Raw genomic sequence first — 24,776 nt, 5'->3', positions numbered from 1 at the left:
CAGTAAAACCACATTCATTGATGAAATGACATAAGGGATGGAAAGGAGGGATGGCAGTTTTACAGGGGGGATGATTTGGACCGTTTTTATTTCAGGGGGGATGATTTGGACCGTTTTTATTTCAGGGGGGATGATTTGGACCGTTTTTATTTCAGGGGGGATGATTTGGACCGTTTTTATTTCAGGGGGGGATGATTTGGACCGTTTTTATTTCAGGGGGGGATGATTTGGACCGTTTTTATTTCAGGGGGGATGATTTGGACCGTTTTTATTTCAGGGGGGGATGATTTGGACCGTTTTTATTAGAGGGGGGGATGATTTGGACCGTTTTTATTTCAGGGGGGATGATTTGGACCGTTTTTATTTCAGGGGGGATGATTTGGACCGTTTTTATTTCAGGGGGGGATGATTTGGACCGTTTTTATTTCAGGGGGGGGATGATTTGGACCGTTTTTATTTCAGGGGGGATGATTTGGACCGTTTTTATTTCAGGGGGGGATGATTTGGACCGTTTTTATTAGAGGGGGGGATGATTTGGACCGTTTTTATTTCAGGGGGGATGATTTGGACCGTTTTTATTTCAGGGGGAATGATTTGGACCGTTTTTATTTCAGGGGGGGATGATTTGGACCGTTTTTATTTCAGGGGGGGATGATTTGGACCGTTTTTATTTCAGGGGGGATGATTTGGACCGTTTTTATTTCAGGGGGGGATGATTTGGACCGTTTTTATTTCAGGGGGGGGATGATTTGGACCGTTTTTATTTCAGGGGGGGATGATTTGGACCGTTTTTATTTCAGGGGGGGTGATTTGGACCGTTTTTATTTCAGGGGGGGATGATTTGGACCGTTTTTATTTCAGGGGGGGTGATTTGGACCGTTTTTATTTCAGGGGGGATGATTTGGACCGTTTTTATTTCAGGGGGGATGATTTGGACCGTTTTTATTTCAGGGGGGGATGATTTGGACCGTTTTTATTTCAGGGGGGATGATTTGGACCGTTTTTATTTCAGGGGGGATGATTTGGACCGTTTTTATTTCAGGGGGGGATGATTTGGACCGTTTTTATTTCAGGGGGGGGGATGATTTGGACCGTTTTTATTTCAGGGGGGATGATTTGGACCGTTTTTATTTCAGGGGGGGATGATTTGGACCGTTTTTATTAGAGGGGGGGATGATTTGGACCGTTTTTATTTCAGGGGGGATGATTTGGACCGTTTTTATTTCAGGGGGAATGATTTGGACCGTTTTTATTTCAGGGGGGGGGGGTGATTTGGACCGTTTCTATTTCAGGGGGGATGATTTGGACCGTTTTTATTTCAGGGGGGGTGATTTGGACCGTTTTTATTTCAGGGGGGATGATTTGGACCGTTTTTATTTCAGGGGGGGTGATTTGGACCGTTTTTATTTCAGGGGGGATGCCATTCCCCCTCATCCCCCCCCATCCCCCCTCAACTCCAGTACTGTCTGTACAGATGTTGATGGCTGCACATGGATGACGTTTTCCTCAGGTTTCCTCTCATTAACGTTAGTTTCTGAAGTTTTCCACCTCAGCTGCTCCAACCCTTCAACTCACCACTAGTCTTGTTTTTAGCAGACGTTTCAATTTTAGTTTCAGTCTGGTCTTTTTGTCCAGCTATCATTTTAGTTTTTATTAGTTTTAGTCACGTTCATTCTCCTTTTAGTCGTGTCAAGTTTCAGTCGACTATAAGTCTGAGCATTTTAGTCTTATTTTAGTCAGAATTGTCCATTTTACTCTAGTTTTAGTCAAAGATTGTATTTATCCAAACTCATTTTACAATTCAAACAAGGTTATCTTATTATTATATTATTGTTACCTTATAGACTCAAGAATACATTCATTCCAGATACAGAAGACTCTAATTTGAGTTTACAACATAGTTATTTTTCCGAATTTCTCCTTGTCTTTTTCTTTTTTAACGACACATTGGGTTTTCTTTTCCACGTCTCTGTAGTGAAAGTGTATCCAAAGATCTAAAGACTAAACTGGTTCAAAAACGGACATTAAGGATCTTTGCTAGAACATTTCCCCTCGTTTTGGTCAACAAAAATGAAGACACATTTTAGCAGTTTTTATTTTGTAATCTACATTTTAGTCTTGTTTTTATTCCTCTACGATATTGCATTATATATTTAATTATCGTTATCGTCACAGGACCAGCGTTTTCGTCTCGTTTCGTTTTCCTCAGGTGATTAAGGTTTGTTGACGACGATATTTAGTCATTTCTCTGACTATAGTAACTTTAGTCCCACGGTGCTTCCTCCACTTTCACATCTAGGCGTTTGTGCAATAAACCTGTCTCTTTATAAGTGCAATAACCACTAATACCTCACGTATTTTTGGAAATATTTGTAAATATTTTGTAAATATTATCCGTTTATTTGGTGTTTACTATTTTTTTTCTCTCTTGTACATAGTCTTTTTCTACTTTTTATATTGCTCTTTTTCATTATTTAACTATTCATGGTTATTTCTATTTTAAATTTTGTGTATAAAGCGTGCGTGTGTTTTGGCTGCTGCACGACTGAATTTCTCCTCTGGGAGATCAATAAAGTCTACTATTCTACTATTTTATTCTATTGTGTAGGTCTTTGTGTAGGTCTTTTGTCAGTGGATTTTTCTTTTCATTGTGACACTCAGGTTTCTGTTTTGTCAACTGTTTATGCGTTCATGTGATTAAACCATAAACTCATCAGTGGCATGAGTGTGACTTCCGCCTTCTATCATCTGTTCTGGCCGGAAAACCTGGGGAGATTAAGGATTTAAATCAGTTACCGTATACAGTCAGTGGCAGGGTGGAGGAGCTGCAGCCACTCAGGCTGACGGGTCACAGGTGTGGCCCGTCAGCCTGAGTGGCTGCAGCTCCTCCACCCTGCCACACAGTCCTTCACAAGTTTGGATTCCATCTCCTCTTTTACACCGATGTTTGTAGAAATGCACCCTTGTCAAACCAAAGTTACAACTATATAAACTAAACAAATTAAAGAAAATAAAATGGCCTACAAGTTTGTTTTTTTTGTCTGTTTGTTTTAGCTTCATCCACGTGCTGCAACACGGACCTGCAGGATGGAAACAGGTTCTCAGAAGATTTTAGGAATCTCCAGCTGAACTTCTCCAGCTGAACTTCTCCAGCTGAACTTCTCCAGGTGCTTCAGCACCAACGTCAGGATGGCAGCGGCGGCTGAACCAGGTGAGCACTTGTACAGCAGTTGTTGGAGGTCCACGTGTTCTAGTCTGCACAGACAGAACCGGACTAACCCTTGGGAGACGACGCCCTCAGGGCTCTGACGCCGCCCAACTCTGGTTAATCTAAAGTTAGGAAGAACGAGGGAACCTGGCTGCTCACCCGCCTCACCTCAGTTAGCACCAGCTAACCATCATGATGCTAACTACTGTTACCGTACATCAGGGGGGGTCCAGTCCTGGGGCCTCATGTTCGAAATGTGTATGGATTTCAACGTGAATCCGTGCGTCTTCCAAATGCTCCCAATTTTGCTGTTGAAGAAAACTCTTGCTCAAATGAATAGCTCTATACTTTCTTTTATTTGGTGATAAAAATGACCAAGGCTCATATTCTCCTCTGCCCACCCATTAAGAGCGGTGGCCTTGCTGCACCGTCATTTTTATTTTATTAACTGGCGGCACGGTTTCAATTTTTGCAGGAATGGTTTATAAAAGACCCTAATTCCACACGGCTTAGCTGTGAATCAGCCTCTCTAGGGACGACCCCCTTGAGAAACGTATTGTATATTTCCTGTGGTAAAGCGTTGATACTCATAAAAGACCATTTGATTTTAAAGAATATGCTGTCCCTATATCAGGAAATTAGAAGGACACTCTCATAAGTTTTCATTGTTGACTCTTCTTCATGAAAACCCAGACTTTCCACCGGGGCAATGGGCTGGTCTAGCTGACTGGAGTAGCAAAGTGTTTTGGGAAAATCTCACTTAGGGTTCGAGAGTGGTCGGCTGCGCAAAAATGAATCTCACACACACACACACTCTCTTTTGCTATACTGAATACATTTATTAGCAAGCAGTGCACACAAAAAGACTCACACACAATTGCCCTTTGGCTAGGATAACTCTGTGTTAAGTTATCCCGCAAATAGCAAAGCAACAGACAATTACACAGGGCCTAGGCCTTGATAACTCTTACCTGGACACAGAAGGACTGGAGAGCCGAACAGTCCTGGCAGAGTAGCCATAAACCCGGCTGGGCGTCGTGCACTAGACCCGCAGCAGACTCTGACCCGAACTTCCGGCTGCCTCCGTCTTTATACGACATCTCGCGGAGGGGGTGAAAGGGCCCCTCCAACCCCCGCCCGCAAGCTCTCACGCTAAGTCTTGGTTCACACTGGAGCTCTCCCGTGTGAACAAGCGCCTCTCTCACAGTTTACATTTGTTATGATAAACAGCAGGTGCAGAGCTGATATGACTGTGTTTTGGGAATTCAGGGCATTTCAGGACACAAAACTTATTTTTTCTTCCTTCACAAAGGTATCAAGGTAGTTGAAGACCTGGTTCAGGGAGGTGCACTCATCACATTCCAGGAAATAAAAAAAATACGTTTGGGATCACTCACAACGGTTTTCTTACATTTTTGCAAATTCGTAACTTCATTTCGTCCAAGTTAAAGGAGTTCTGTCTGTTTTGTCTCTCTCCATTAGAGTCATTGTTAGTGGAGAATAAACGGCTGAAATTCATAACCAAACGGCCATATAGGGCACTGTAGCCTCTTATTGATGATTCTGAAAAAGCTAGAGTCAAGTGGCAATTAGACCTGGCTGGTATAATAGAACCAGATGCTTGGGATGCTTTGTTTAGCCGGTCCACTACTCTATTAAATATGGAAAAGACAATTTAAGATCTATATCACCCCTCAGGCCAAGCATAGAATGAACCCAAACGTTTCTGATACTTGTATTAAATATCAAGCCAATGTAGGTTCACACTTTCATTGTTTATAGAATTGTCCTCACATTCAGCCATTTTGGTCTATAATTATTACACAGTTTCATAAAATCTTTAAGCGCCCTTTACACGTCGGTGCAAGAACTTGCCTGTTGGGATCAGAGGATGAGCTTCCAGCTGATTTCAGTAACAAAGATCTTTTACATATTCTCTTCCACTGGGCTAGAAAATGCATTGTGGTTATGTGGATCTCTGATAAAGCTCCCACTTTATCTCAATGGCAGCTAACTGTGACAAATGTCATCCCGTTTGAAGCTTCTCCTCTGGCCCGAGGGACAAACCCTTTTCAATCTACCGGATTCAGGACTTTTCTTTGACTATCTGGTTGCCGCCACATCTCAAAGGATAAAGACTGGACTTATGGAACTGGCTTGGAATACGACTTTAAATGTATAGATTGGCCTGATGATCCTCCACTGTATGTCTACTTGTTCCCATGTGCTCTGTGCTATTTTCATTGTGTTGGTTTTGCTGCTTTGCTTCGAAAAAAAAAAAAAAAACTAAAAAAGCAAAACATAACAAAGCAAACACATGAAACTGTCCTAGACGAATGAATTGGTTGCTAATAAATGGTTACTTGTTTCCATTTATTAGATAAGATAAGAAGCCAGTAAATGAGCTCAGGTTCTTTTTCCCTCCAGAGCTAAAACTAGTCAGAGTTTCTCCTGTTTGTCGGGTGGAGTTGATGCCACACGACATTATGACTTACTTTTCTATTCAAAAAGAGTTTATACATGAGGTCTGCTGTTTTCAGAATCTGTGTGGCTGAGGAAGGGGTAACGGTGAAAATGCAGACTGCATTTAATTTATATCGTAATTTCTCAAAGAACTTAAGAAAGGGAACTGACGATAATGTATCTGTATCTAGCTATATCAGCCTCACTAGTAGCATGAAAATAGGAAAAGTTTCATTAATAGAGAGATTCTCGCATTAAAAAAGTATAATCGAGCGGTGCCCTCTCACTCAGAATTTATGGTGAAGTAATTAGTTAACATCTATGGTGGTTAACTCTTAGGCATCTCCAAACTGCTTGGGGAGGGGAGGGGGCTTGATAACGTTTTAGGGGGCTGAAGCTCGCTAAAATTGGCATAATGACATCCCTTTGTAGCATCTCTTGTTTTTAACACCTGTCTGTAAAGTTTTTATCTAATATCTTCTCTACAAACATTTACAGGTAACTGATCTTGTGGATTAATTGTTTTATCTTTGTGTCTCTTCAGGAGGACGTCCTGTGAAACGTTCCCGCAGCCTCGAGTTCTTGCCTCCAGACAGTAAGTTTCTCTGAACTGAGTTTGAACAGTTCTGATGTTGAAACTAAATCTTGTTGGCATTATAATTGGTCATAAAAAACTAGACTGTAGTTAGATGTTGCTTCATATAAACATAAATGCAATACGTTGTGCAATACCGATGTGACTGACTGATCACACACCCATAGATGTATATAAAGGCTAGATGACTCAAGGCGGAGTCTCCAGCGTCCTTCACTGGCGGCCATCTTGCCACAGGAGAGCTCGCTCAGTCATAACATTGTGTTTAATGGTGCCTGTACTGCTTAAACAACCTTAACTTGCTCAATTCTCAACAGATTTTCAAACAGTTTGGTTTGTTATGAACGTCAGAGATGTAGTTATGACACTGCATACTTGTGAATAATTATAAACATTGAAAAACGTACTTTTGTATGAAAATAACAAGAAACAGATAGCTATGACATGGTATTTATATTAAATGAATATTTCTATAGTATTCTTAGTAATATTTATATTTACATTATAACATATATACATATATTATGACATTATAACATGTGTATATATATATATATATATATATATATATATATATATATATATATATATATATATTATGACATTATAACATGTATATATATATATATATATATATATATATATATATATATATATATATATATATATATATATATATATATATATACAGTATATATATATATATATATATATATATACACATCCTCAGCTTCCAACTCCACCCCCCTCACTGAAAAAGTTTGAAAACCACTGCTCTAGACTGTTTTGATCCTATAGACCTCCCTGAGCTGACCTCACTCGTCAATAGAGCTAAGTCAACCACATGTATGTTAGACCCCATCCCGACTCGATCAACCTGTTGTGCCACAGCGGAGCTTTAGCTGATCAGTTATCGAAGGCTATTAATAATTTTATTAATAATTATTAATAATTAATAAAGTCGACTATTTATCAAATTGAATTATCAAAATGATAATAATTATCGTATGGGGCACCACCCCGGGGCCTTAATCCAGGGAAAAATGATAATTTAACAGCAGAAAATCAGTCTCAGATGATTAAGGTTTAAGTATAGTATAATTGAAGGGTGAGATTCGAACACTGGCTCTTGTCAAACAATCAGATGTGACCGAAACTGTATGAAACAACACACAACTACTCATTAAAAATCAATCAGAATTTATTTACATACGGGTATCAAAGCAGATGTAAATAAATACCCAAATAAATCCTGATGGCACACTACATTATGATAAAACCATTAATTAACCAGAAAACATCAATAGAAATGAAATTAAAATTAAATGCATGGGATGTAAAAGACAACACAACAATAATAAACACAATCCAACGGTCGTGTATTCAAAACGTTTAAAGCTGGCGGGGCTTCTGTGGTATTTAAAGATGGTGGAGCCCCTTTTGGGCCACGTGTGATCAGACCAGATGGCAAACGCAGCATTTAAAACGTGCCTACGGCAGAAAACAACGACTACCAAATAATCAACACGATAATGAAAACAATGATGATGGCGTATGCAGTAATCTCAGTTCGGAACACAGATATTTAGCTCTGAAACGCTCCAAGTTACTAATAACCAGGGCTCACGACTTCACACTCAGTTCTAAACTGCTCTTAAGTCCTACTGATCACCGGGGCTCACGGCCTCACGGCCTCACGTCTCCTCGGGATCCGGATCGGGTGCCTGCGGGCTTTGTCTTTTTTTTTTTTTCACTTGTCTGCACACATATTAATGATTGATACCATGACGGTAGAAACCCAAAGTATATATATGTGCATTATTACTATATTTAATATATATACATATATATACGCACACATATGCGTACACATACATAAATATACACATACAAACCCAGTGTTTTTTTTTGTTTTTTTTGGGGGGGGGGGTGGGGGTGACGACATCCACTGCCAATCCAGGAAGCAGGAACACAGAGACACACGTCAAGCACTGGAAATCTGCAACAAAAAACCACAAACAAAGCACGAAACCGGCACGGAGCCAACCAAAACAATAACAGCAATCGACCTAAATCTTGAGATCTGATCGTCGCAGTCTGAGCTAAGCTATCGCTACTGCTACCTAAGCCCAAAAACTAGAGAGCAAGCATGCAGGTGAACAAGCCAGTGTGTATGTCTATGTGTGTGTGTGTGTGTATGCATATGATCATGCGTGTGTGTGTGTGTGTGTGTATGTATATGATTGTGTGTGTGTGTGTGTGTGTGTGTGTGTGTGTGTGTGTGTGTGTGTGTGTGTGTGTGTGTGTGTAATAAACCAAACAAAGTTCCACCTGAAGTGTATCTATAGTGGGGGAGGGGGGGGAGCAACCCCGCCACCTGCGAGACCAGAGGCCGACACGGAAGAGCCCGGAACCCAGGCCACCGGCAACCCCACAGAGGGGAGAAGTAGGAGGGAGGCAACCCACCGCCTGCGAGGCCCCCCCCCCCCCCCCCCCCCGGCGGCGGCCGAGGGATCCCGCGGCGGCGGACCGCGACCCAGGCAATCCCCGGCCACCCGGTCCGGGCCGGACACGCGGCCAGGAGGCCCCCACCCTTCAGGCCAATGACCCCCACCCGGCAGGGGGCCAGCCCGCCCGGAGAGACAGAGCCGACGCGGGCAGGCGCACCCGTCCCCCACGAAAGTGGCCCTCCAAGACCAGAGGGGCGCCCCGCCGCAGAGGCAGCGGGGGGGACCGGAGACGGGCCCGGAGAGAGGGAACCCCCCAACAAGGCGACACCCGTGCAGGCCCGACAACGGAGGGCCCCAGACCCAGGCATCCCATTCATTCATCCATTCAACTATCCAATATCTATACTAATAATAATATGATATACTATACATAATAATAATACTACTACTAATAATAATAATAATAATAATAATAATAATAACCATCTTTGTATAATATAATAATGATAAATTATTAAGTTTTGATGTCCTGCCAATGGAGGCCCGAATCCTCCATGGCAGGACCCTTCCACACCGCATTCTCACCGACACAGACACACAATCACGCACCGTTTCCCCCTCCCCGGAGGGGAATCCCGACCCACCTATCCCAGGCCGGTGAGGGAGCGCGGGTGATGTGGGACCCCCTCCCGCCCCTGGTGTTGAGTGTATGTGATTAATGCCATAAAAACAGGGAGGGGGAGGGCCAAGTATCGATTTGACACCGACCCCCCCCCCTCCCGAACTACGTGTCCTTGTCAAATGTATTTATTAAGTGTTGAATGTGCAGTGTCTATTTTGCTGTTAAAACCGTGAGGCGGGGAGTGCCGGGCCACGCGGGGCAATGCCCCCCACGACCCGGACCCCCCGCCCTTCGCCTATGTACGTATGAATCGTGTAGGGGGGGAAAGAGGGGGAGCGGAGGCCGAAGCCAGGAAGCAGGACCAGCAAAGTCGGCCCTGATAAGACACCCGCGTCCCCCCACCGGCCATCCAGTAGACGGGGGCCGGCCCTCCGAGCCGGGCCAGGGGCCCACCGTACCTCCACGGGCGCCCCCGGCGCCGCCGGAGCCCCCAGACGGAGGGGGAAACGGTCCAACATCCTCCCATTCATACTGACAACATAAGACATAGACACCTGGGAATGGTGCCACCCCGCCGCCGTGCCCGACTTTGTCGACTGCGGGGGGATTTCCCAGTCAGTCTCTCGCGTCCGTCCCTTCCCCTGAAACGGATTAGACAGCGGCGGGGCCGCCTCGTGCCGGGCCGTGCTTCCGGACCAACGGAGGCTCTCGCGCATTCCTAGGCGCGGCGGGGGGGCTGGTCATTCGTTGCCGGGCGTCCCTGCTCGCCGGTCGCTGACGCGCGGCCGTCCAGGCTCTGGAAAGCAGCTCACAACCGGGCGAGACGCCGGCCGTCCATCCAGGAAACCGTCCCGATTCCTGCGCGATCAGCAAACAGGGGCTCGGACGGGGAAGGGGCTTCAGTCTGAGCGTTCAGTCGCAGCGGTGTCCCAATCTGATGGCCGGGAGCGCGTGGGCCTCGTGAGCTCGGATCTGTAAAACTTAAACAGGACAGAGTTTAGTGGGAGCCGGAGCCGCCGGGGGTTGGGGCTCCGCGGACCGCGGCTTCAACGGGCGGGCCCCGCAGGCCCGGTCCGTTGCGGGCCTTCCGCCTCCTCCCAGCCGGGGGAGGAAGGAGATGGGATCTTGGCCCGGAGCCGGAGATCCAGCTGTTCCAGGACGAGATATTGTGGGGAAGAGAGGAGAGCGCAGTGCGTTCCGTGGTCCTGAGGCGAGTGTGCCTCGGGCCCCTTGGTCCTGGCTCCGGGGACTTTTCGCTGTCCTCCTTTGATCTGGAGCCATGCAGCGGCAGTCATAAACTGACTGAGAGGTTAGCAGCAGGGGTCATAAAACTCTGGCTTCAGGAAGAAGGGCCAAAGTCTGGCTTTCTGGCCAAGCGCCTGGAAATGTGCATCCAATCATGAATTCATAATCATTTATAAGTTCAGAGTTCCCATGAGCACAACAAACCTATCCCTAAGTTTAGGATATGTACCACAGGCTTTCAAAGTGGCAGTAATTAAACCTTTACTTAAAAAACCTTCTCTTGACCCAAACACCTTAGCTAATTATAGACCAATTTCCAACCTTCCATTTGTATCGAAAATTCTGGAAAAGGCAGTTTCAAGCCAGTTATGTGACTATTTGTATAGAAATGATCTGTTTGAAGTCTTTCAGTCAGGGTTCAGAATGCATCATAGCACAGAGACAGCACTGGTTCGAGTTACGAATGACCTCCTTATGGCCTCAGATAAGGGATTAGTGTCCATACTGGTTCTACTGGACCTCAGATTCAATTCAATTCAATTTCATTTATATAGCGTCTAATACAACAAAAGTTGTCTCTAGACTCTTTTCAGAAACCCAGAACATGAACATAAACATAAACCCCCGAGCAATTATTACATAAACAATGGAGGTAAAAACTCCCCTAGTGGGAGAAAAGCCTTAAGCCAAACAGTGGCAAGAAAAACTCCCCTTTAGGAGGGAAGAAACCTGGACCAGGACCTGGATCATAAGGGGGGACCCTCCTGCCGAAGGCCAGACTGGTGGGTCAGGGACGGCAACAGCACAGCAGGCAGGTGGAAGCAGCAACGGGAGATTAGTGTCCATACTGGTTCTACTGGACCTCAGATAAGGGATTGGTGTCCATATTGGTTCTACTGGACCTCAGATAAGGGATTAGTGTCCATACTGGTTCTACTGGACCTCAGATAAGGAATTAGTGTCCATACTGGTTCTACTGGACCTCAGATAAGGAATTAGTGTCCATACTGGTTCTACTGGACCTCAGATAAGGGATTAGTGTCCATACTGGTCCTACTGGACCTCAGATAAGGGATTAGTGTCCATACTGGTTCTACTGGACCTCAGATAAGGGATTAGTGTCCATACTGGTTCTACTGGACCTCAGATAAGGGATTATAGTCCATACTGGTTCTACTGGACCTCAGGTGAGGGATTAGGTTCCATACTGGTTCTACTGGACCTCAGGTGAGGGATTAGTTTCCATACTGGTTCTACTGGACCTCAGTGCTGCTTTTGACACTATAGATCATGGCATTTTACTGCACAGGTTAGAGCATGTTGTTGGGATTAAAGGGACAGCTCTACGTTGGTTTAAATCATATCTATCTGACAGGTTCCAGTTTGTTCATGTACATGAGGTTTCTTCAGAACAGTCAAGGGTCTGTTATGGTGTTCCGCAGGGTTCAGTGCTAGGGCCAATCTTGTTTAGTTTATACATGCAGCCGTTGGGAAGTATAATCCAGAATCACGGCATACACTTTCATTGTTATGCTGATGATACGCAGCTCTACTTGTCTATGAAGCCGGATGAGACAGAACCGTTGGTTAAACTTCAGGCATGTCTTAGGGACATCAAGGACTGGATGTCCAGAAATGTCTTGCTTCTAAATTCAGATAAAACAGAGGTTATCATTCTTGGTCCAGAGCATCTTAGGAAGGGATTAGATGGTGTTGCGATGGCTTCCAGTGCAACTGTGAGAAACCTTGGTGTTGTTTTCGATCAGGATTTGTCGTTTAAACCATATGTTAATCAGGTTTGTAAAATAGCATTTTTCCATCTCTGTAATTTTGCAAAGATTAGGAAAATCCTCTCGCAGAGTGATGCAGAAAAACTAGTTCATGCGTTTGTATCTTCTAGACTAGATTACTGTAATGTGTTGTTAGCAGGATGTCCAAGTAATTTGCTGAATAGGCTCCAGCTGATCCAGAATGCAGCAGCACGAGTGCTGACAGGAATCAGCAGGAGAGACCACGTCTCTCCAGTGTTAGCGTAGCTACATTGGCTACCTGTAAAATTCAGAATCCAATTTAAAATTTTATTAAAGCTGCAAGCAGCGATGAACGGGCCCTTGCACTCATGGCCACCGTCCCCCATAAGCATATCAGAAATGACACCACCCACGACTCTCTATGTCAAAACATTCAAAATTGAAGGCAGAGAAAAGTATTCTAGGGGGCGCTGTTGAGCCGTTAGGCCACGCCCATTAATGCAAACCATGAAATATCAAATTTATCGCCAGGCCTGGCTTGCATGCAAAATCTGGTGCCTTTTGGGGAACTATCAAATATGGACCAATCAGATGAAGGGGGGGCGCGCTTTTTGGCGTCTAGCGTTGCCACGGTAACACTTTTGAAAGAGAAAAGTTATGCGCGTAGTCACAGGATGGAGACGGACATTTTTATGTAAAACACACCTGGGTGCACGTTATGGTTCGGGCCGTATTGACTGCTGAAGGAATGGCATAAATTGCTCCAAAATTACGCGATTAATTCAGAATGTTCAAAATGGCTGACTTCCTGTTTGGTTTCGGCCATGGCCCCAGAGACTTTTCTTTAAGTTGCGACATGATACAGGTGTGTACTGATTTTTGTTCATGTACGTCAAACCGTATTGTGGGGCTTGAGGCACAAAGTTTTTTCTGTCTGAACCAATCAGATGAAGGGTGGGCATGCGTTTTGGCGTCTAGCGGCGCCACGGTAACGCTTTTGAAAGAGAAAAAGTAATGCGTGGTGTCGGAGGATGGAGACGCACATTTTGATGTATAACACACCTGGGTGCACGTTACGGTTCAGGCTGAATTAACTGCCGAAGGAATGGCATAAATTTCGCCAAAATGACACGATTAATTCAAAATGGCCGGGGGGCGCTGTTGAGCCATTAGGCCACGCCCATTAATGCAAACCATTAAATATAAAAACTTTTGTGTGCAAAATTTGGTGACTTTTTGGGCATGTTTAGGGGGGCAAAAAGGCCCTCCTTTCGTCAGAAAAAAGAAAGAAAGAAAAAAAAAATTCCTGCAAATACAATAGGGCCTTCACACTGCAAGTGCTCGGGCCCTAATTACTTGCATATAAAGCCTAAAACGGCTTAGCTCCGCAGTATTTACAAGAACTGATAGTGCCTTATGTTCCTGGCAGAGCTCTCCACTCTCAGAGTGCAGGTTTACTCGTAGTTCCTAGAGTATCTAAATGTAGATTTGGAGGGCGGGCGTTCTGCTATTCTGCCACCATTACTATGGAACCAACTTCCAATCTGGGTTAAGGAGGCTGACACCACCTCCACCTTTAAAACTAAACTTAAAACCTTTCTGTTTAGTAAAGCCTATAGTTAGTGTTTAGTAAACCTCTAGCTGGTGTTGGTAAATCTCTAGGTAGTGTAAACTCTAGTGTGTTAGAGTCAGTAGTCATAGTCGCAGCTATAGAACAAGACTATAATAGTTAGTCTCAAATATAGCTTGGTGGTAGATATGCTGCTATAGGCCTATGCTGCAGGGGGGCACCGACATGATCCGCTGGGCGGTGCCTCTCACCCTTCTTCTCCTCTCCTTTTCCCTTCCTCTCTTCTCCATTTCCATTTTTATTTATTATAAATATCTCATAGCTATCGTTTTTGTCCATCGTTCCTGTAGTTTCTTGTGCCGGCCCCCCTTTTTTCTCTTTTGTGCATGTTTGCAGGCTGGAGCCTCGGGAGCTGCGTTCTGACCTTTTGCTCGGGGGTTTATGTTCATGTTCTGGTCTCTGGAAAGCGCCTGGAGACAACTGTTGTATTAGACGCTATATAAATAAAATTGAATTGAATTGAATCATTTTCTCATTCATATATATAATACGGATTTCTATGATAAATCTGTATTAAACCAATCTTTTTTAATGCCTCATTTAAGTTGCAGTTTGTGAATTATTTTACTTTGTTCTATAATTTCAGTGTCTGAGCTGAGGATTGTTTTGCTGGGGAGCAGCTGGAGTCAGAGGAACTCAGTGGAGAAGTCCATACTGGATAACAACAACTTCAACACAGAACCTCTCAGCTGCACCAGAAACACCAGCCGGTTTAGAAACAAACATGTAACAGTCATCAACACTCCAGAGCTGTTGAGTCCTACACAGGACAAACTGAACGAGTTTCTGAAATACTGTGCCAGAGTCTCTTATCCTGGACCTCATGTGTTCCTGTTGGTCCTACATCCTGAAGACTTCAATGAGGATCACAAAGAGAAGTTCTGCAGAATCCTTGAAACTTACAACGATCAGTCGTTTGATCGATGCCTGATACTGGTGACACCCAGAGAGAAGAGCTCAGGCTTGAGGGAAACCCACATGGAGAATAAAACATTGAAGGAGATGATCAGAAAATGCAGATACCGACACCTGAAGATGAGTGACATCAAACGTGCAGAGCTGCTAACACGTTTGGGTCAAGTTGCAAAAGAGAACAACGGAGAACGTCTGACCTATGAAGTAATTGAAGAAACAACTTCACCAGGTGAGGAAAAAATTGCCAAAAAGGCAATTTATTTACGGCAAGAATAATAATAATAATAATAATAATAATAATAAAATAATAATAATAATTAAAGCTGCAAGCAGCGATGAACGGGCCCTCGCACTCACGGCCACCGCCCCCCATAAGCATATCAGAAATGACACCACCCACGACTTCCTATGTCAAACCATGCCGAAGTTATAGCAGAAAAAAGGGACAACCAATCAGAAGAAGGGGCGGGGCTAATTCAGGCCAACGAAGGTCAACGACTCCATAAATAATCTGATGACACCACCCACGACTCCCTATGTCAAACCATTAAAAAGTTATAGCAGAAAATCGGGACAACCAATCAGAAGAAGGGGCGGGGCTAATTAAGGCCAACGAAGCTTAAGAACTCAGTACAAAGTCCCATGACACCACCCACGACTTCCTATGTCAAACCATTAAAAAGTTATAGCAGAAAAAAGGGACAACCAATCAGAAGAAGGGGCGGAGCTAATTCTGGCCAACCAAGGTCAAGGACTCCATAAAGAATCTGATGAAACCACCCACGACTCTCTATGTCAAACCATTCGAATGTTATAGCAGGAAATCGGGACAACCAATCAGAAGAAGGGGCGGGGCTAATTAAGGCCAACGAAGCTTAAGGACTCATTACAGAGTCCCATGACACCACCCACGACTTCCTATGTCAAACCATTCAAAAGTTATGGCAGAGAAAAGTATTCTAGGGGGCGCTGTTGAGCCGTTAGGCCACGCCCATTAATGCAAACCATGAAATATCAAATTTATCGCCAAGTCTGGCTTGCATGCAAAATTTGGTGACTTTTGGAGAACTATCAAATATGGACAGATCACATGAAGGGGGGTCAGGCCTTTTGGCGTCTAGCGTCGCCACGGTAACACTTTTGAAAGAGAAAAGTAATGCGTGGTGTCGCAGGATGTAGACGCACATTTTGATGTATAATACACCTGGGTGCACGTTACGGTTCGGGCTGAATTAACTGCCGAAGGAATGGCATAAATTTCGCCAAAATGACACAATTTATTCAAAATGGCCGACTTCCTGTTCGGTTTCGGCCATGGCGCCAAGAGACTTTTCTTTTAGTTGTGACATGATACAGGTGTGTAGCGATTTTCGTGCATGTACGTCAAACCGTATTGTGGGGCTTGAGGCACAAAGTTTTCCGGGGGGCGCTGTTGAGGCATTTTGCCACGCCCATTAATGCAAACCATGAAAGATCAAATTTATCGCCAGGCCTGGCTTGCATGCCAAATTTGGTGACTTTTTGGGCACGTTTAGGGGGGCAAAAAGGCCCTCCTTTCGTCAGAAGAAAAAGAAAGAAAGAAAAATTCCTACAGAAAGAATAGGGCCTTCGCACTGAAGGTGCTCGGGCCCTAATAAGAAAAGGGAAACCTTTTCTGTATACCAATATATCGCCTTCATTTTCCTGTTTTTCCTCATTTTTTTCGGGCGTGTTTTAGTTTTTGGGGATTTTTTTTCCACATCTGAGCGGGGTCATGCTGTACACCCGCTGGTGTGACGTGGGACTTTTGCAACTTTAGCTTGTTAGCAAAATGCTAGCAACATTGCCCTTTGGGCCATTCTGGACGATTGCAATATGGTCATGCCATTACTTGGCATGCCCATAATTAGTGGTCTTCTTCCTGATCAGTCCGGACGTTTTAGTTGTCCCAAGTAGTTCTCAAACCAAAAGGCATTGCATGCATTCAGGCGTCCAAAATGTTCTGCTTCATCTGTTAAATGGAGCATGGCATGGACATTATACACAATGCAGTACCTGCCATACAGCTCTGCTGTCTTTGACACAAAATACACCATCAGACTTCTGCTGTAGTCTGCATGTGTGCATGCAGAATTGGGTAACCCAAAATATTCAGTGCCATGCTGAAAGCCATGAAATGTTTACACGGCGAGCTCAACAGAATGCCCTTGAACCCCATCTTTCCTGTGGGCAAACTGACGCAGTCCTGTAGCCTTCCATCGGTCCACTTCCTCCAAGTTCTGTGGCTTCCAGCTAAAGCAACTTGTAATAGATTTTTTCTCAAACAAGCTAGTCTTTTGCTGACCTCTTGAACTTGTCCAGCAGGCGGTCTGACCTGCCTGTTTCCCCTCACCCATTCCACCAACAGTTTCCTCATCACACCTTAACAAGCTTGGTGCATGTAGTCAATGGGAAACATATTCACCATAACAATGGGAAGTTGCAGATATGGGGAAACATGAGCCCATCCGTTTCCTTAGTGGCCATCCCTGTTCTAAACATCTCATCTGTTTGCAGGGTGTTTCTAACCTCAGGGTGTGTTACACAGCCATCCACCCATTGCCCTGGCTGTGTACATTTGTCACATCCATTATATCCGGTGCAGTTGGATTGCTATGACCATTGCCTTGGCAGGAGCCTCACATACATCACAACGCACCACAACTTTCTGTCCTTGAATTCCATTTTCAAACATTTCCTGCACTTTTGCAACCACATTGTTGAGAAAATCCAAATCCTTGAGCTTTGAGGCACCAGAAGTTAGAGTTACAGGAAAAATCCAAGTTGGATTCAGATGAATGGTACACTAGACAGGCCACAGACTGATCTTGCACCTTTTGAATAGTGGAAGTCCATCAGTGTGGAAAGACAACTCCAGTGTGTGCATCTTTTTCAGAGCCTCCTCTGGGTAGAGGTTGAATTGGCCTTCTAGAGTTCTCCTTAGACCAAAGTGGACATACTTTATTCCAGATGTTGTGGTAAACCTGATATCTTTCGGGGTTGATAGAAGAGAGTGGTTGTTAGGGGCAGCTCTGGATTTCCATTGGCTTTCAAGCCCACAAGACGATCATCAAGATCGTCTTGTGGAATCTAATCAATCGGCTGCTTGCTGATTGGGTAACGTATTGCGTCACGCATCGCGTCACTTCCTGTTGTTTGCGGTCTGTGCTGCTGCCGTCTCACGGCGTTTGCAGGCTCAGATCTCTCCCGACTTTTTATCTAAAACTTAGACTGTTTTCTGGTAAAATAGCACTATATCTGGTACATTACTGTCTTTATTTCAACACTCGCTCATTTTCTCTTCCGTAACTTTCACTGTCACCAATCACCGATACATTTTCTGTCCGTTAGCCTCCGTTAGCATCTTAGCATGGCCTCTCCGGCTCCCACCGCTTCACCGCTTTCCTGCTCAGTGTGTGAAATGTTTAGTTATTCCTCTGCCTCCTTTAGTGAAGACGGTAAGTGCTTGAAGTGTAGTTTATTTGCAGGGCTGGAGGCGAGGCTCAGTCAGTTAGAGGTCCGGTTCGGCCAACTAAACCATAGTCCGAGAGCCTCCTCAGCTAACCAGGCTAAGCTAGCGGCGGACCGGCCCATAGCAGCTGAGCGTAGCCGCTCCCCTGCAGCTCCCGAGCAGCCGGCCAGGCAGGGCAGCTGGGTGACGGTTCGGAGGAAGACTAGTCTTAAAGGGCTCACGGAACACCACCACCCGCTTCATGTGTCTAACCGTTTTTCCCCACTCAGCGACACATCTGTTGAGAAACCGACCCTGGTGATTGGAGACTCTATTGTGAGACATGTGAGGCCGACTCCAGAGACCTTAGTTAGGTGCATCCCGGGGGCCAGAGCGGGCGACATAGAAGCAAATTTGAAGCTACTGGCAAAGGCTAATCGTAAATATGGTAAAGTTATCATCAATGTCGGAGCTAACGACTCCCGTCTTCGCCAGTCGGAAGTAACCAGAATGAATATTGTCTCGGTGTGTAACTACGCCAAGACCATGTCGGACTCTGTGGGTTTTTCTGGCCCCCTCCCCAATCTGACCAGCGATGACATGTTTAGTCGCATGCTCTCGCTCCGCCGCTGGTTGTCTCAGTGGTGTTCAGAAAACGACGTGGACTTTATTGACAACTGGGAGACATTCTGGGGAAAGCCTGGTCTGATTAGAAGGGACGGCATTCATCCCACCCGGGATGGTGCAGCTCTTATGTCTAGAAATCTGGCCAATGTTATTAGACACTCCCCCTGACAATGCAGGGTCCAGGCCAGGATGCAGAGCTGTAGTTTAACACACTTCTCTGCTGCTTCTCGAGGACCAACGCCTGCCAACAAAACTATAGGATTGCATTATGTAATTAGCGACTCTAAAACTGTAGGATTACATGATATTGGCGACTTTGGCCAGGTGCCTAGCAAAATAGAAGTGGTTGCAGTTCCCCGCCCTCCAAAAGTTCACCAGGTGCAGCGTTATAGAGGCGTTAACCAAGATAACCTTGTAAAAATTAAATCCAATGTACATTTGGTACCAATTACAGACCGAAAAATTAGATGCGGACTACTAAATATACGATCATTAAGCTCCAAGTCTCTGTTAGTAAATGATATAATTACAGAGAGCAGGAGCGATATTTTCTGCTTAACAGAAACATGGTTACAGGAGGAAGAGTATGTTAGTTTGAATGAATCAACTCCGCCCGGCTACTTTAATCATCACATTCCTAGAAGCACGGGCCGAGGCGAAGGAGTCGCAGCAATTTATAAGTCCGGTCTCCAAACAAAAATTGAACCTAAGTGCAACTATAATACATTTGAAAGCCTCATGCTTGGTCTGAAATTTCCGAGCTGGAAATCAGAGAAGCCAGTTGTGTTAGTGGTAGTGTACCGGCCCCCTGCTGGTGCGTATCTAGAGTTTTTGTCTGAATTTTCAGATTTCCTTTCTGGATTATTGATCAGCACAGATAAATTCATCATAGTGGGTGATTTTAACATTCATATGGATGTTGAAAGCGATAATCTTAAATTAGCCTTCGATTCTCTTCTAGAATCAATGGGTATCTCACAAAAAGTGGATAAACCGACGCACTGTTTTAATCATACTCTCGATCTCGTTCTCACCTACGGTGTTGAAACTGATGGTCTGTTGGTGTCACCTGTAAACTCCCTTTTATCCGACCATTACTTAATAACGTTTGAATTTAATTTTGTTGATGTTGAAGTGCAAAATAGGAGGTATTATTTTAGCAGATGTTTGTCTGATGAAGTTATTGTTAAATTTAGGGAGGCCATTGCTTATCTTACGACAGTGCGAAATAGTGATGTAATCGAGGCCAGTGACCTGGGTTCTACCTCTGCAGATGTTGATTTCCTTGCTAGTAACACTGCTGATTTGTTGCATTCAGCTTTAGATGAAGTTGCTCCTTTGAAAAGGAGGGTTTCTAGCCACAGGAGCTTAACTCCCTGGTATAATTCAGATATCCGCATGTTGAAACAAAGCGTGCGTAAAATGGAAAGGAAGTGGTACTCTTGTAGGTCTGTAGACTCTTATCGTGAATGGAAAGATATTCTAATAGTATATAAAAAAGCCATTCGCAAAGCCAGAACAGCTTATTATTCAACGTTGATAGAGGATAACAAAAGTAACCCACGTTTTCTGTTCAGCACTGTAGCCAGGCTGACAAAGAGTCACAACTCTGTTGAGCCGTGCATTCCTGCAGCTCTCAGTAGTGAGGACTTTATGAGCTTCTTCAACAGTAAAATCGCGAGAATTAGAGAAGAAATCAACCAGCCGGTTGTAGGTGTTTCTTCAGCTTTAGCGACTTCCCTAGGCTCTGACTTGTCTCTAGACTGTTTTGATCCTATAGACCTCCCTGAGCTGACCTCACTCGTTAATAGAGCTAAGTCAACCACATGTATGTTAGACCCCATCCCGACTCGACTATTCAAGCATATTTTTTCTCTTATTGGTGTGACAATACTGGACCAAATTAACCTATCCCTAAGTTTAGGATATGTACCACAGGTTTTCAAAGTGGCAGTAATTAAACCTTTACTTAAAAAACCTTCTCTTGACCCAGACACCTTAGCTAATTATAGACCAATTTCCAACCTTCCATTTGTGTCTAAAATTCTGGAAAAGGCAGTTTCAAGCCAGTTATGTGACTATTTGTATAGAAATGATCTGTTTGAAGTCTTTCAGTCAGGGTTCAGAATGCATCATAGCACAGAGACAGCACTGGTTCGAGTCACGAATGACCTCCTTATGGCCTCAGATAAGGGATTAGTGTCCATACTGGTTCTACTGGACCTCAGTGCTGCTTTTGACACTGTAGATCAGCATTTTACTGCACAGGTTAGAGCATGTTGTTGGGATTAAAGGGACAGCTCTGCGTTGGTTTAAATCATACCTATCTGACAGGTTCCAGTTTGTTCATGTACATGAGGTTTCTTCAGAACAGTCAAGGGTCTGTTATGGTGTTCCGCAGGGTTCAGTGCTAGGGCCAATCTTGTTCAGTTTATACATGCAGCCGTTGGGAAGTATAATCCAGAATCACGGCATACACTTTCATTGTTATGCTGATGATACGCAGCTCTACTTGTCTATGAAGCCGGATGAAACAGAACCGTTAGTTAAACTTCAGGCATGTCTTAGGGACATCAAGGACTGGATGTCCAGAAATTTCTTGCTTCTAAATTCAGATAAAACAGAGGTTATCATTCTTGGTCAAAGAGCATCTTAGGAAGGGACTAGATGGTGTTGCGATGGCTTCCAGTGCAACTGTGAGAAACCTTGGTGTTGTTTTCGATCAGGATTTGTCGTTTAAACCATATGTCAATCAGGTTTGTAAAATAGCGTTTTTCCATCTCCGTAATATTGCAAAAATTAGGAAAATCCTCTCGCAGAATGATGCAGAAAAACTAGTTCATGCGTTTGTATCTTCTAGACTAGATTACTGTAATGTGTTGTTAGCAGGATGTCCAAGTAATTTGCTGAATAGGCTCCAGCTGATCCAAAATGCAGCAGCACGAGTGCTGACAGGAATCAGCAGGAGAGACCACGTCTCTCCAGTGTTAGCGTCGCTCCATTGGCTACCTGTAAAATTCAGAATCCAATTTAAAATTGTATTACTTGCATATAAAGCCCAAAACGGCTTAGCTCCGCAGTATTTACAAGACCTGATAGTGCCTTATGTTCCTGTCAGAGCTCTCCGCTCTCAGAGTGCAGGTTTACTCGTAGTTCCTAGAGTATCTAAATGTAGATTTGGAGGGCGGGCGTTCTGCTATCAGGCACCATTACTATGGAACCAACTTCCAATCTGGGTTAAGGAGGCTGACACCACCTCCACCTTTAAAACTAAACTTAAAACCTTTCTGTTTAGTAAAGCCTATAGTTAGTGTTTAGTAAACCTCTAGCTGGTGTTGGTAAATCTCTAGGTAGTGTAAACTTTAGTGTGTCAGAGTCGCTCCTGTAGTTTCTTGTGCTGGCCCCCCCTTCTCCTCCCTTTTCTCTCTTTTGTCCATGTTGCAGCATCCTTTGCCGGACACCGGAACCTGCAGGTGGTCGTGGGTGGCTTGTAGCTTGCATTACGGAGCACAAGTCTTTCCCTGACCCTGCACCCCAAACTGGGACTTGCTGATTGGGCCGGAGCTTCGGGAGCTGCATGCTGGCCTGTGGTCCCCACCCCTGGTCATCCCGTTGCTGGCCCCCCCTTCTCCTCCCTTTTCTATCTTTTGTCCTGCAGGTGGCCATGGGTGGCTTGTAGCTTGCATTACGGAGCACAAGTCTTTCCCCGACCCTGCACCCCAAACTGGGACTTGCTGATTGGGCCGGAGCTTCGGGAGCTGCGTGCTGGCCTGCGGTCCCCACCCCTGGTCATCCCGTTGCTGCTTCCACCTGCCTGCTGTGCTGTTGCCGTCCCTGACCCACCAGTCTGGCCCTCGGCAGGAGGGTCCCCCCTTATGAGCCTGGTCCTGCTCAAGGTTTCTTCCCTCCTAAAGGGGAGTTTTTCCTTGCCACTGTTTGGCTTAAGGTTTTTCTCCCACTAGGGGAGTTTTTACCTGCCATTGTTTATGTAATAACTGCTCGGGGGTTTATGTTCATGTTCTGGGTATGGGTCTCTGTAAAGCGTCTAGAGACAACTCTGTTGTATTAGACGCTATATAAATAAAATTGAATTGAATTGAATTGAATTGAATCAAGGTCAGTGTTGGATCAGGTGTTTTAAGGCTGACCGTGGAGATGAGGCTGACGTAGACGTAGATTAAATACAGACCTCAAACTCTCTCAAGATGGTGTGCATGGCTGTGAACACTGCGTTTATTCTGAATTGAGCAGAAATGGGGTGTGATGTCGAGAAGTATGCCTGCCAAGAACTGTAACCGGCTACCCTTCGCAGGAGCATACATAGCAAACCTACCGGTGTAATGTTGATAAGTGCAACCCTGCAGTTGCAAGACGAGGACTGTAACAGTAAAGTAATAAAGTAAAGACATCATGTCATCAAACTGTACGCTGTAAGCAGCAACACTCACCTCTATTCACTCACAGCAAATACAATTCAATAGCATATGTGCAATATCTGTCTGTCTACCTCACACACATTTTACCTGCTTTTTGCACTGTTTTTCTTCTCTCTCAAACTACCTCTACTTCCATTGCAATGTACTGTATATGTTTATATCTCGTAATTATATATATTCTTTACTTTTTTTTAACCCCCTTCCCTGCATGAGTGTGTTAAGTTACTGCTGCTGACAAGTGAGTTTCCCCATTGAGGGAGGAATAAAGCATTATCTTATCTTATCTTAAAGCTTATTTCTGAGTTTAACCACTTTCAACAGACACATTATTGGGTACAGTTTGATTTTGTCCAGGGACATGTGTAATGGAAGGTTCCCTTTATTTATAGCCGAATTTCATCCGGCTCATATACATTAAAAGTTTTAACAATAAAGGCAGAAATAAAGCTGCATTGTCAGGGTCAAAATATCAGTCCAAAATGATCTTAAAGCAACGAATAAACCATTATTGAACACAACAGCCTAAAATATTAATGACCTTAGAGGGGATATTTGTTTTAAGTGCATCTTTAAAAACAAATACTGATTCATGAAATAGAGAAATGGAATATTACCAGTAAAGTAAAGTACATTAAAGTATAGGCCTTATGTGACTTCTTTTTATTATTTGTTTTTACTATGTTGACTTTGATTGTATCCATTATTTCTATGGAAAGTAATAATCTAAAGATAGAGGAGCAGAAACAGAAGCAGAGTTACAATCACGGATGGAAACACCTACTGTAAGAATCATAGTTTTCCCTTTAAAGATAGTTAAGGAAAACTTTTATCCCCTCCGCCACCATGGTAACGCGAGATCTCTAAGATGGATGAGCTAATTCAAAATAATGTTGCAGGCACCAAAATTCACTTCTCTTTCTACAAATACAAATCACGTTATGCAACAAGAACAAGTTATGAAAACTGAGTTGGTCCCGATTAATGCTGCAGTTAGATATATACATTGTAATATTAAACTGTAAATGAGTAGTTAGCTTTATTTTACTGTAACTGAACTTTGACTGCTTCATTGGCATTTCTTTGGAAATGGAAGTGAAAGTAACTTTTTTCTTGAGCATAAAAGCTGAGGCTCGATATCGTGTTGAGATTAGTAGGGAGAGAGTTGTACTTTACGCTCTTGTTAAAGCTTAATCTTAAGATAACGCATTTGGACAAATTTGCCTGAATTCCCTGTTAATAATTAATCAGCAACATGAGAGATCTTTCTTTAGGTAGCTTTTCCTTTCAGCTTGTAGAACAGATAGTTATCTTTAAAAAAAAGAAAATAAATCAGACTGGGTTTTGTCATATACTACGCAATACAGA

General features: G+C 44.0%; 1 protein-coding gene across 1 annotated transcript in view; it reads left to right on the top strand.

Annotated features, from left to right (window-relative positions):
• The window catches only part of LOC133449436 (GTPase IMAP family member 5-like), a 58,790-nt gene that overhangs the window by 2,552 nt on the left and 31,462 nt on the right, over window positions 1-24,776 (top strand). The window contains exons 2-4 of the mRNA XM_061728591.1: window positions 3,055-3,211; window positions 6,216-6,266; window positions 14,551-15,108. Of these exons, the coding sequence (XP_061584575.1) occupies window positions 3,190-3,211; window positions 6,216-6,266; window positions 14,551-15,108 (631 nt within the window). The 5' untranslated portion in view covers window positions 3,055-3,189. The remainder of the gene's footprint in view (window positions 1-3,054; window positions 3,212-6,215; window positions 6,267-14,550; window positions 15,109-24,776) is intronic.

Source organism: Cololabis saira, chromosome 1 (assembly GCF_033807715.1).
Source record: "Cololabis saira isolate AMF1-May2022 chromosome 1, fColSai1.1, whole genome shotgun sequence".
Lineage (NCBI taxonomy): Eukaryota > Metazoa > Chordata > Actinopteri > Beloniformes > Belonidae > Cololabis > Cololabis saira.
The sequence above is the reverse complement of the archived record's forward strand: the minus strand, read 5'-3'. Positions and strand labels throughout refer to the sequence as shown.